Genomic DNA, 14193 nt, shown 5'->3' with positions numbered 1-14193 from the left:
GGGAAATTAGGCAGGAGTTCGGGTATCACTAAAATAATGACTGACTTTACATGTGGGGTTTTTGACACTTCAGAAGTTACTTTTTGGTAACCTAAAAATGGTTAGGAAGAATGGTGTGAGGAAGATAAACCATGGAATAAGGCTGTTGCTACTGTGCAGGCTGAGGCTGAGTGGAGTATATTCAGAATCAAATTACCTCCCAGTCTAAATACACTGAAGGGGTAGAGATTTGTGATCACAGAGGGCTTTATTTAGCCTTAAAGAACTAATGGTTGGCTGATGAACTTAATAAATACTAGACTAGTTGTTAGGTACAATGGAGTACTAAGGAGTTAGTTACCTCTTTTATAACTTTGCATAAGACTGAAAGTGAATCTCCTTTCCATTAGGATTTAGGGGTTTAATTGCTATCTGAGATGCTAGTAATTGGTTAGAAGATGAGAATGGTGCCTGAGTGGCTCATTAGAATATGCTAGTCTGCTTACACTGAAGACTAGATGATTTAATGCGATAATAAAGATGTTCCTGACTAAGGAGAGTTTCCAGTAAGTGTTTCCCTCTTTTCTCCTTTAGATTGACCCAGTTACTTACCAGAATAAAATACAGCAGCTTATACCTGCTGTAGCTCCACAGAAATTTTACTCTGGAGTACCCTAAGGTACATCTTAAGAACACAAAGCCAAAGTAATCTAAAATTTAGCAAAAAGCTAAATTTTAAAAAGCTCTACCTGCCATTAGCACTCTGAGCAGAATCTGGCCTTGACTTCTAAGTATCTTAATGACTCAGATTTACATGACCGGGATGAACCTTTTTATGAAGTGCTATCGTAGGTGAGGAAAATAGAAACATTTGAACTGCAGCTCTTCTAGGTAGTTCTCTGTAGCTCTCTCTATCACTGCTTATTTCTCAAAAAAAAAAAAGGCAAGACAGAGAAGTTCAAAGTCTTGACAGAGCATGTTATAATCCTGCTTTCTGTTTCAGGCATCTTACAAATCCACAGTTGCAGACAGTGAATGGTTGTAACTTTTTGTACACGGACTTATTGTGAAATTAGTACTTTTAAAGGCAAAAGAGAATAATAATGTATGTTGAAGTTTTGCATCCATGTGTTTTCTACTTCTAGAATGGACTATGTCTTAGAAGCTGTCACTCTTAAGATGACCAACACAAACACTTGCTACCAACATAACATCTGCAGTTGTTCACAGGGTTACTGTTTTCAAATGTTGTGTTTTCTCTTAAGCAGCAACTAACATTTCTATAGCTGCTTTTCATCACTTTGCTGTTTCTATAAGTTGATATTACAGAAGTCAAGATTTTGTTTTAAGGTCATGTATTTGTTAAATTAGCCTAAGTTTTGGTTTTAGTTAAGGCTTACTTGTCTAAATGCAAAGATTTGAAGTCCTGTTTAGTCTGAGTCTAAAATATCTGAGCTTGAGTCTTATTCAAGATGCTTTCTATACTGACTGTTTTGTAGTAGATCATTACAGAATTGAACATTAGCATATAAAATTACTACATGCATAGTGAAGGAAAAAGTGTTAAACTAGAATGATCTGTTCTAATGTTAGAACAAAGAATGTGATTTGGGAACTGTTGTTGCTAAAATGTTCTGGCTAATCTTGCATTCTCATTTTTATACTAAGTTAATTTAACTTCATCATGACATATTCAAGAAGCATTTGGACAGTGCCCTCAGACACATGGTGTGGATTGGGTTAGATGATCTGGGGATTGGACTAGATGATCTTTTGAGGTCCCTTCCAATCCCTGACTTTCTGTGATTCTGTGAATTTTGGGGTTGTCCAATGCAGGGACAGGAGCTGGACTCTGATCCTTGTGGGTCCCTTTCAACTCAGGACATTCTATGATTCTGTGATATGTAGAGTGATGAGTTTATTTTCTTCTGCCTTTTGCTTTGACATGTGCATAGATGTCTATACATATATATGTATGTCTGCATCTTGGTAACCTGACTTCTCTTGAAGTGTGGGGGTTCTTACACAAGAATCTGAATTTCAAAAATCATTGCTTTTAAGTAACTTCTTTAGGAAAAAAAAAGTTAGTATTCTGTCAAGACACAGATTTGGAGAGGGGAGAGCAGTATGGTACTTCTAAAGAACTTCAGATCTACATCTGATATTTTCATATTATCAGTCTAATAGAAGACATTGCATTAGATTCTGACTGTAGACCCAGTGCGTAATTAGAAAGGAGATAGAGGAAATTACCTGGAAGGCTGATGAGAAAAACATGGGAGATGAGCCATACTATCATGCCTGAATCTGAGATACAATTGTGTTTGCTTAGCAGATGAATTGTAGGAAGACCTCCTTGGTGGATAACTGGATATTTATTAATTAATTTAATACACTTTTTAATAGGGTCACAACAGAAAATGGTCGATTCTTATTTCCTTAAAGGATACAACTCAAAGCTTGAAAGTCTTAAAGTACTCCTTTTCTTTGTGCAGTCAACAGCAGGAGCATCACTACTGGCTAACGCATCACCTCTGACTCTCATGGCATCACCCCTGTCTGTAACCAGTCAGAATGTGACGTCTGCACCATTAACTCCTTTTGGGATGCTGGGTGGCCTTGTTCCTGTGACCGTGCCCTTCCAGTTTCCCTTGGAGCTGCTTGGCTTTGGGACGGACACAGCTGGAGTGACAACCACCTCGGGATCTACCTCAGCGGCTTTCCATCACAGCCTAACTCAGAGTGAGTGGAATTAGTTGTCACACCATCTGATAGGGAAAGATGCATCCTGAAAACATAAATTAAGAAGGAAAGCAATAAGGTTGAGAAACTCAAATTTGGTGCATAGAAATCCCTAGAGAAGAGTAAATGTGGTTTCTTCACTGGTAAAACTTTTTATGTAATTATGCAAATGTTACGAATCACCTTTGATAAGCTTAACCTTATTGTTACATTCACAGTATATACTTAGTCTTGAATATGCCTTTTTGGGTTAACTGTTAATCCCTTACTTTTAGAAAGGAATATAGCTTAAGTGTCTCTAAATTTCACAATATAAATAAGAGACTTAATATGGCAATTCTTCAAAATATCCTCTAGCTTAGTAATGGCTTAAACTCTCAGATAACAAACTGTTCTCTTACGAGGAGATAACAACCAAGATGGCATTTATTTTTTTTAATTGCTTAAAAATTAATTATTTAGCTTTTTAACCTATATCAATTTTGGTCTTTCTGCTCAAAGAAATGGTATGAAGAATTGCATCCCAATAGTGAGGCATGGTCCTTGCTATGATTTCGATTAACCATATTTCATCTGTGTTGCTCTCCTCTTTTTGCCAGACTTACTGAAGGGTTTACAGCCAGGTGCTCAGCACGCAGCAACGCTGTCTCACTCACCTCTGCCTGCTCACCTGCAGCAAGCTTACACAGGTAAAGACATTGTATTTTCCTTATCACTTGTTTTTAACTTAAAAGTCAGATTTCTGCCCTAGACTGAAAAAAAAAAAAAAAGTACACCAAAACTGAAATTGGTTTAGAGAAGACACAACACAAGAACAACCTTTAGTAGCAGCAGACAGTGTACATTCTATCATAGCAATATTTTTGGAACCTGCACCATTTTTTTTCTACTTGCCTTCAGTTTCAGGAATGGAAAAAGTTCAGAAACTTCAATTTATTGTAGCAGTTCTAGAAACTTAAGTGTACAAATTCAACTAGTGGGAAAGAAAGAAATATGACTTACTGGATGCAAATATGATTGTTGATAGGCTGCATAAATCCTGTATTGGGGGATTGTTTTTTCCACTCAATTTTAATTTCTCCTTTGGAGAAGAAACTGACCTTGCAGCTAGAAGCTTCATGTTTCTTGTAAGAGTATATACTTGTATGAACAGTATGATTGTTTCCTAATGGAAGACCTGCCTTCCTTGGGAATTTGATTTTTTCTAAGAGTTTGCATATTTTGATAAAATAAATTTGAAGTAGACAATATCATTTTTCTGTTTGTAAAGCTTGTAGAGCTGAAAAACTATCATAAAGCTTTAGATGGTGCGGTTTAGAGTGTGTTCTTTTGCCACCTGTAGGTTTGGAGGGGGTGGGGAGGGTGTGCTTTTTTGCCAGGAGAAGGAACAGGAAAGGTGGCAGTGGCTTGGTGGAGGTTTCTTCATTCTGTTCTGAGAATTCACAGCACCAAAAGAATGAGCAGTGTTGCTCTAAGAGGCTGTGAAAACAAACCAAATGGCTATATTGGGTACAACGCTCATTTTTGTCACAGTGATTGCCATGGTTGAATACTAGAAATGCTTTATTACAATGTCATGGCTTCTAAAGAAAGGCTTGGTGTTGTGTTTGTGGGGCTTTTTTTTTTTTAAATCCCAAACCACAACTTAATCTTTTGAAAGGTCATATGTTTTGGTATGAAGCCTGATATCTCAGGTTTCAACAGTGCTATTTCTAATAAATTAACTACTGTGAAGATGAACAGTCTTCTACCCTATAAAGACAATCTGTTTTTTGGTGATGCTAAAGCTAAATGTGCCAAATTCCTGTCACTTTTGCTGTAAGTTATAAAAATAAAAGTTCATTCCTGATTTTGTTCTTCCTCTTCTTTTCCTGTCTCTAAATTACAGATGGAGGCCAAAGTAAAGGGGACACTAAGTTACAGCGGAAAAACCAGTGACTTCTGGACAAGCAAGGGAGCTGAAGCGGTTCTGGTTGGCTGACAGAATCTGCCCAGTTGGGAAAGTGCTTATTGTCACAGGGCTGCTGTTTCTGTCGATGTTTACATATTCTGATCCCAAGCACTGTGGTGAGAGGAAGAAGAAAAAGAAAACAATACTTGATTAAAGAGAGAAGGAAAAGGAAGACTGGTCCTCCTGGTCATGCAGACTTGTCATAGTTTGATCTTGCCTAAAGAAACAAGCTTTTTTATCTGTTCTGATTGGCTTTTAAAAGAAATTGATCGTCAAACCCACAGCAGCACAAACATCTTTTTTTTTTCCTGAGTGGTGTCCAATGAAGTGTTGAAAGTGTGAGAGGAGCTAGAATAGATTTCTCCATTCTTTGTGTAAGGTGGAATCATCCACTTCACTAGTGCCCAAAGTGCCCAGTAGATGATCATGTGTAGGTCCTGAGTGTACTGTATGGTTGTGGACCAAAGGTTATGTAGATGGTGTAGGTGGTGCTGGGATACTTTGCGTTATAATTAAACCCTTACACAAATGCAGTTTCTGGTACGGGCATATTTCCAGCTTTACAAGGCTGTTTGGCTTTAGGGAGCCCATATATGTATGCAGTCTCATTAGAGAGTTGTCTTCAAAAACAGATCTGCTGGTACAATGAGATGTGAGAGTCAGACTACTAGGAAATCCCTTGCTCCTTGTTTGTTTGGTTGGTTTTTTTGTTTTTTTGGTTTTTTTTAATATAAACTTATTTAAGGGAGGAAGGCGATGGAAATATTTCCATTTACGTAAAAATGAAACCCACATTTTATTGCTCGAACTAGCATTTCTTTCCCACATCTTTTTTTTTCTTAAAGGCACACTTTTTCAGTCCTCTCATTTGTTGAATTTTCTTTGCCTGTGCTTATCTGCCACTCAAATTCAGTAATGTTCTATTCATGTCTTTAAAATACGAGTTCTTTACTCATTCAAGATTTTCCTCATCTTTCATCTAACTCCTCCCTAAAGTCATGCATTATACTGATTTCCTAGTTAAAGAAAGCTGAGTGTGACCTATTCCAGAGCCAGGTTAATACTGCTTCAGGCATTAGCCAAAGAAGAGTCGTTCAAAAGCGACCAGAGGTGCCTTCTCTTCTGGGGGCTGAATGGGTTGTCTTCAGCATTTCCAGCCCCTGCTGGCCTGGGGAGTTCCTGACCTGAACTCTTCCTTACATGGTAGCACAAGACTGCAAAGCTGGCTTTTTTAGGGTTTTGGGGTTTTTTTGGGATAGCAATACATTGACTGGTTCATTTGTAAGGTTAGGAAATATCCAGCACATGTTGCACTTTCGACACTAGGACAGAACTTTTGCTGTTGAGTCCCTTGCGCTGTTAGATAAAAGGTGAGAATGGCAGAAACTAAGTAATAGGGGAAAGGAGCAAATAAAATAGTATATGCCCTTCTCCTTCAACCCCAAAACATTCCTTTGATCAGAGATGCTGAAATTCCTTGTAGCTAGTCTTTCCAGTAGTTTGATTTGAGATTGAACCAGTGACTACTGGTTTTCTCACACCTTCCAGAGAGACTTTGACCCATGGGTAATGAATCTTCAATGGTTTTTGCTAGATTAACTTATAGCTTTCAGGTTTCTTTTACATGTGATTTATTTTTCTTAGACAACAATTTCTTTTCTATTTAGAGCTCATTTTAATTTTATATAAATATATATACATGAATTTAAAATAATATATATTGTGTATTTAGTCTAAAATGTTGGGTTGAGCTCAGCAATAAACGTTTTTGCACAACACTTCTGTGAAAGACAGATTGAATTAAAACAAGATGCATTAGTTCATTACTTTCCACAGCATCTGCCAATTAAATGCTTTTTAGCTAGTGCTAATGTTTTGTATGTGGCGTGTTGATTAGATGAGCTTGCATCTCCATCATTGAGGTTATTTAGAGTTGAAACATACAGCTGTGCGGACTCTGGCATTCTTAATACTGTACGAATTCTGTCAAAATACCATAAACTATTTAGAATGCAAGCTTTATCTGACTTTTTTTTCTCTTTTCTCCAGGAAGGGTTGAAGGAAGACATGTTTTGTTTTTTGAGGCCTAACAGTTCTGGCAGGATGCTGTTACTGTGAACTGTGTCAAACCTGATATTTTTTTAACAATGCATGTAGCTTAAGGGAGTTGCAGCAGTGAGCTGTCAGACAGCAATATATTTAAAAGACCCTGTCCTAAGAGAGTTCTACCTCTTCTATGTTTTCCTCATCAAGGCATCTCATTCAGATTGCCATCTTTTGTCTTCATACTTAATGAAATTTCAGATTGGGAGACTTGGAGCCCTCTGTAACTACAGCACAAATTTCCTTTCAACATTCCCCTCTTCCTGGAAGCATGCCTCATCTTCAGTGGAGGAGTATCCTCTCTAAATCTTATGGAGGGTAGTAGTCCTGTCACTGTGGCCTACTGAGCTTCTCAGTCTTGGGAAACAACTAAACTTATAGTTATTGTGGAAATAGGCAGTAGAATGATGAAGAGTAAAGATGACCATGTGTTGTTTGTGCAGGCAGTTCAAACAGCCCCTCAGAGGGTAACTTTCCAGTCATTTTGCTCTTGAGCTTCTTTGGAATTGGCAACACAGCGATGAAAGGGTCTGTGTTACCTGTTGCCTGTTCTCCATGCTTAAACCCAGCAAGGCTGAGTCAAGGGAAATAATAGGGTGGCTCCCAGAGACCTTTGCAGGCAGCATAAACGGGATGGAGAAGTGAAAGATTTCTGCAACGTCCAAATGCAAAACTAGGTTAATGTTTTAGTGTTTTCTGTACAACAGCTCTTCTAAAGACATTTTCCCCCAAGTTTTTACTACTTTTTAAGGGCCTTTGTTAATATATAAACTGTAGTTGTACATACTAAATAACCCTCAGTATTCACAAGCAATAAGAAAGCCAAGTAGAGCTGTCTCTTCCAGGCAGCAGGGCTGAACTTGGTTTGGGGACTGTACATGAGCTAGCATGTCAAGCTCACTGAAGGCCCCAAACAATTGCAAGCAATAATTTCAAACACAGGTTTTAGATGTTAAAACCGTTTGGGTAATAATTTCTGCTACATGATCCAAAGTCCCGAAAGCCGTGGTAGCTATTTTAAATCCTTTTGAGACACTTGCAAAGAAAGAAAGCAGGCTAGATGAAACAGAGGCTGCAAAGTTTCCTGATACCTTGGACTGTCACTGCAGTGTTCTCCCGCTCCAAGATGCAAATGGCCTAAATCACTTTGTGCAGCCTTCTCCATTGATTTGAGATACATGACTAGTACTGGTCAACTAAGTCACAAGTGTGGATGCTGTGGGTTTCACATCTGTTTTCTGCTAATCAGAAGTAGCTATTAATTACCTGGGTTCTGCTTCTTGTTTGAATCCAATCAAAGTTGTCTGATGCACAGATTTGGGGGTTGGACAGGTGCCAAGAGCCTGTTTTCCTTCCTGCAGTCCCATCACCTGACCCTTCCTCCACACTCCTTCTCCACTTGGTGCAAGACCCTTGAGGACATGAAAACAGAGAAATCCTGCAACTCTCCCAAGCTGCCATCAGTTGTGTGAACCATTAACCCTCTAGGAGTCATCTTGGACTCCAGCTAACTAACTTTATCACATTTGCTGCTACATTCGTAAAATGAACTTTCGGCTGTATTTATTAGCAAATTTTAATCTAGTTTACAGTTTGTTTGGTTTTCTTTTGAGTAGTTTTTGCCCACAGATGGACTAGAAGTGTTGGGTTGTTTGGGTTTTTTTTAATTATTTTTTTGAGTGAACTGTTGAAGGCACAGTGGTCCCTCTGTCTTTGTTTTGGATTTTATTTTTTAAAGATGCATTGCAGGAACACCTGCAGCCAAGCCAAGCTGTGGAAGGCTTCCTCCCACACCTGACTTTCATCTTTTACTGAACTGAGGGGGAATCACTAAAGGGACACTTGCTTTTTGTTTGGGTTTAGTTTTGTTGGGGTTTTTTGTTTTGTGTTTTATTTTTTCCATAAAAGGAACCAGAAGGTGAAAGCAGTAGGTAAATGACTGATTAATTAACACTTTATGCAATTTTAATTTTATAGAAATTTTTAAAAGGTTGGTAGATTTTGGCTGGTGAAATGGCTGTTACCCTCCATTACTTGATTCAGGCCTTTGTCCTTTGTTTAAGTGCCTTTTTTTTTTTTTTTTTTTTAAATTTTCCTACCCTCTTTAAACTGTTCTCAGAGATCTTGAAGTGCTGGAGGGCGATTTGGAGGAAAATCTTAAGCTTGCCAAGATGGCTTTATGCTGTTATACTATTTTTTTTTTCCCTTTTGTAAAGGAAAAAAAGTGTGTAACGTGTGTAACTTCATAGCTGCTGTACCATGGCGTTCGTTCTGTGTGCTTGTGCTTTCTTTCTCTCTCACACTCATACACATGCGCACGTACACACACATATTCCTGAGAATATTCCTGAGAATCCTCTTCATCCTTCCGCACTCTGCTGGCTCTGCTAAACACTTTACTTAAAGGTGAACGTTTGTGCGAAGATGGCAGTACAATAAAGTGTATGAGTGTGCATAAATGTGCATGAGAGAAAGGAAGCGGCTAATGGGAATGAAACTTCTTGCATTTTTCTCTGAAGGTTTTAAATTTGGATCTAAATTAGGCCATGAGTAAAACATTATGGGCCCTGTCTGGTATCCTTATTAAATACTGGACCACTCCACACTGTTACTGAGTCTGAGGCAAAAACGTGCGACAGACAACTGCAAGGAGGTGGAAGGGAAAGAAGGTTAAAATAGCAGTTTGCAACAAGTCTGAGATGAATTGCAAGGAATCTTGTGTGCAGCTCATCACATCTGCTTGACACCAGTTATTGCAAGGATTCTCACATTTACCCAAGTTGGCGCTTTCTACCATGCATCACATGTAAGGAGGAATTTGGTAAAACCTGCAAGAGTGCAGCTGCTAACTGAAGTTAAACCTGGCTATGCTTCACAAGCTGCCTAAATCTCACCATGAAGTACTTCTATAGTTGTACTTTTTCTCAATTTATTGTGATATCATTAATGGTTTGTTCTTTAAATATAATGAACAGTAAGTTCATGTGGTGGTAGCTGCAAGTGAACCCTCATAATAGCGTCTGTGCTTGTTTCCTTGTTCTCTGACAAAATTAACTATCTGTAATAGATCATCCAGTGATTTTGACATTTCTGTGCTGAGGATCTAATTTAGGGTTATTATAAACATGCATACCTGAGTTAGCAATTCACTTGTTGACCAAGTGCTAAACTTAAGGTAACATACGTATGCATTACTAGACTGTGCTAGATCTGCGATGTGCTTCCTGTGGGGAAGATCTAATTTTGTGTTGCAATATGAACAGGAAATATTTACCTTCTCTTCTCAGAACCCAGAATGGGAATGGAATGGAGAGTCCTTCACAGTTACATGCAGAGCAAATCTAGAGAGCAGGAAATAGCAGATTTCTTGTACTGAGCTAATGGTTGCAGTCAAAGATAGGATTGTTGCTGGTACCTAGGCCAGCTGGAGTGATAGGGAGGCTGCTGCTGAATCTGCCTAAGGTGCCTCAGTGAGGCTGCTTTAGTGGAGTTTGCCACATCCACCTCAGCAGTAAACTGAGCTAACCTGGCTCTTCTGTTGCTGTTTATTCCAAGGCTGATCTGTGAGTTAGGGAATCTACAGCTGGTGATGATGGTTGTGTCTGTCTACTGCTTAAGAAATCACTGCCAAATAAGCAACCAGAAGTATGCTGACTGGGTCACTGGAGAGATAACTGTTGTGTAGGGGAATGCTTTGTTTGTGGAAATTTCTGGTGTGGCTTCATCATCCTTTTTCTATGACCTGGTGATCCCTTGCTGCTGTAATGGCCTTTTGGGGCTATAGAAAGCCCTGCTGCTGCTGCTATGAGTTATGCTGAGAGATCAGCATGGCCTGGAACTGGCCCAAAACCAGGGAAGTACAAAGATTCCCTACAGCTGTTTTTGCACACTCCTTATAAATAAAACTGTGCTAATCTTGCCGCTGGTCACGGATATAGGTCTGTATTTTGTAGCCATTTTTGACAGCTATAATTCTACAGCGCAACTCTGGAAAAAAAAAACCACCATGTTTTGTATGTAAAGTGAATTTCAGTCTTTTCCCTTGCTGTCATCTCCTGCTTAAATAATAAATATGAACTAGTAAGTTTTTCTTTATGATGAAGTAATCCAAAGCAAGCAGTGTACATTATGTTTGACCCATATCATGCTCAATACTATGGGGTTTGGGTTTTTTTCCTGTGCCCAGCAGTGTGTTCAGGTGTATTTTATCAACAGATACTTTTGCTACTGTCCAGTACTAAGACAAAAAGACGGGGAGAGAGTCGACCAAAACCAGTCAGGAGATGCCACCATCATAGGCCAAACCAAGTAGCTGCTGCAGCAGCCAGAGCTTGAGAGTTACCAGATTTCACCAGTGGAGTTGGGGGCTGGGGGAAGAAACTTTGTGTTCTCAGCTTTTTCCAGATAAGGCCTTAGTTTGATTAGTAGTCACTAATATCAACTATGCAGAGAAGTATTCTTTACATGTTTCAGTGTTACATGCATTCCTTCCCCCAGCTGCCCCTCTTAACACATGTTGAAGTTCTACCCAAAGAAAATTGAATGCTTTTTTGAATGTCTGTACTGTGGAAGTCTCTTTTGGTAACGTAAAGAAGGAAATTTGTATTTTAAAAAAACCCTTTCACTGGTGGAACGCCTAGTGTCAAGTGTCATGATGTTGCTTCAAGAGGGAAGCTAACATCACCTCTTGTGATGGGTTTTAGTCTGAGAGGTTTTTAGAATATTCAGCTCTCAAAATTTGTTTAAGAAGCCACAGTGATACTGGTTTTTAATGTACAGATTGATAATGGAGAGAAAGTAATGAGACATCCTGGGTTTACCTCCAGTATCAGAAGTAAATTAAATCCATTTCTCACTTGAATGAAGTTGCTTCTAAACAAGGGGAGGTATCAGCTGCATGGTAGCTGGACCTTTAAATAAAAGCTAAATTGTAATCCCCAGGTATTTCTCACTGTTCTTTTAGTCTTGTTGTATGTAACTACAAATAACAATTTAGCTCAGAGGTGAGAACTATAGTGTGTTTTCTTGCTGGTGATTCCATCATGTAGCAATTAGTACCATGTTCTTGCATTGTTCTCAAGATCTGTACTGGAAATAGATGGAGAAATTTTATTTTTTAACTACTGTTTAAAAAAAAAAAAATTACAAAATTAACTACTACTTTTTATCCCCAAAAGTCTACTGAGCAGCATTATATTTTAGCAGTTAAACTAGTACCCTTGTCATGTGATTTGTCTCTTGTAGTCTTCTTTTTACTGAGAGAAGCATTTCATGAGTAATCCTTAAAATGTTGGCATTCTCTAGCTTAATGTCAAGTGCTTATAATAAAAGTGCATCTGTGATAACTTCTGATGGTACAAAAGCACTATGTTCAGAATATTTCCTTGAGAAAAACAAACAAACAAACAACCAGATATGGGTGCAAACCCCTTTAGTTCTGCCTGACAAAGGCTCAGTCAAGAACAGAGCTTCCAAATTCCTGTCTGCACAGCTAATGGTAGCTGGGATCATCCCCTCAACAGAGGTTTGGTCTCTGTATCCTTTGTTTGGTGTCACTTTTACTATTTACTTATGTTTTAGCAAGTTTGGATATAGCCAGCTTTGCTCTACCTGACCTGCCATGATCCCCAAGACAATGCAAGGCTGAGAAACAGATGCACAAAGTGTTTTCCTGCCTTTCAGTGCATAGCTTAGAACAAACAGCTGGCCAAGTGTTTTGTTAGAAACCAACTTAAATCACAGCTAGAATTCTCAGCATTCCTCAGTTTCAAAGAAAGGAATGAACAATTACTACGAGATGGCAAACCTGCTTGAGTTGGTGATTCCCACGTTGCTTTGTTCAGTCCAGCATGAATTTGTACAAGGTCACCTTCCTCCTTTTAATATTTGCCTATTTTGGATCATAGGGCTTAGTGATGGAGAGAGGATCCCCACAGCCATGTGCTTACCTGATGAGCTCTCCAGAGAAATTTCCCTGTGAAATGCTCCCCTCTTGTGACAACAAGCCTGAACAACAAAATGCAGCTACATGTGGGTGATTAGCATCACTTTCATTTGGATTTTTAGGGAGGTGTGTTTCAGAAACTTCAAGGGATATACTGTATTTTACATGTGTGATTTCTTTCTGCTCTCCTTATAAAAGTGGACCTGAATGCAGGTTTTGAGTTGGTTGGTTGGTTGGTTTTTTTGTTGTTTGGTTTTGGTTTGTGTGGGTTTTTGTTTTGGTTTGGTTTTTTTTGTAATAATCTCAGGACCTGAAAGATTGTAGCATTTAGTGTGTCTTAAAAATGATGTACTGTACCAGCCATGGATTTTGTAAATACACCTGTCTCCCTTTTTTTGTATTTTAATTTTTTAAAAATGTGTAAGGCTCTTTGCCAGAGGAACTGGTGCCTGCTTAATTTCCATTCTGAACTGAAGCAGGAAAAGGAAGAAGCTGCTGCCACAAAAGCCTGCGTCAGTTCCAAGCATGTATATTGTTCTGGTCAGTTTTAATGGCTGTTAAGTCTTTTGTTAGTTGGGAAGCAGTTTGTTCCCCTGCACATTCCCAGTTGTGGCTTAGCAGAGCCCTATCAGGGAGACTAGTTTTAACTCTCTTCTGTGTAACTACTTGATGTCTTCACTCCTACCAGATACTCAGGTTTGCTATCCCTGAGAAGTCTGATGTTGTCAGAGGTCAGGACTATTGGGCTTCTGCAAGCGCAGTTGGATACAGTTTCTGATTTTATCAGTGCTTTGGTCCGAACAAAGTAATGGGGTTCGTATCCTGCAAACCTTGCAGATGATGCCATTTGCGCCTCTTCAGAGAGGAACTTGTCGTTTTGTTTTCTGCTTTCCTGAGAGGAGTGCAAAGATTTTGTTGTTGTTGTTGTTTTCTTTTCTTTTTTTCTTGGGTTTTTTTTTTTTTGGCAGCAGACTCTGGGATCCAACCTTGCTGGCAGACTCCTGTTCTGCAGTAGGAGCCTTACTCGGTTCGGCGTAGCTGTTCCTGTCCCTGGCAGTGACAGGCTTTTTTCATGAGTGTACTTTTCTTTTTTAATGTGTTATGTGTCTGTGCTGTATTAAATAAAGAGGAATGTACATATTAGCCCAGTTTCTTGTGGTTTCTCACAAAAATAAAGGTGTAAAAAGGTTTAACTCAAAGGCCTGTTTGAGGCTTTTAATTGTGGTGGGTTTCTTTTGTATTTTAGGCAGTTTTGGGTTGGGGGGGTAGAGGGAGACACAGCTTTCTTCAGTCATGGCAATCACAAAGCCAAGGGAAACACTGCAGGCGCGGAGAAGCACTTCAAGCTGCGGGATGCTCCGTACAGAAAGGAGCTGGTCTCTTCGCGGTGCGTTTTTTCAAGACCAAGCCTGGCGCCCTGGGCGGAGCTCCGAGCTGAGGGACACCCGTCCCGCGCTCCCGGGGGGCCGCGCGG

General features: G+C 39.3%; 2 protein-coding genes across 5 annotated transcripts in view; both read left to right on the top strand.

The window, feature by feature from the left end:
* Nucleotides 1–13878, top strand: part of UBN2 (ubinuclein 2) — a 48753-nt gene extending 34875 nt beyond the window's left edge. For all 4 annotated transcript variants that reach the window (XM_080362932.1, XM_080362934.1, XM_080362933.1 and 1 more), the window contains exons 15-17: nt 2475–2721; nt 3321–3410; nt 4610–13878. In XM_080362932.1, the coding sequence (XP_080219058.1) occupies nt 2475–2721; nt 3321–3410; nt 4610–4659 (387 nt within the window). In that variant the 3' untranslated portion in view covers nt 4660–13878. The remainder of the gene's footprint in view (nt 1–2474; nt 2722–3320; nt 3411–4609) is intronic.
* Nucleotides 1–14193, top strand: part of ATF7IP (activating transcription factor 7 interacting protein) — a 367200-nt gene that overhangs the window by 315496 nt on the left and 37511 nt on the right. The gene's annotated exons all lie outside the window — the stretch shown is intronic.

This window comes from Nesoenas mayeri (genome assembly GCF_963082525.1).
Source record: "Nesoenas mayeri genome assembly, chromosome: 1".
In the NCBI taxonomy this organism is placed as follows: domain Eukaryota; kingdom Metazoa; phylum Chordata; class Aves; order Columbiformes; family Columbidae; genus Nesoenas; species Nesoenas mayeri.
Note: the sequence above shows the minus strand (reverse complement) of the source record. Positions and strands in the feature narration are given on the sequence as shown.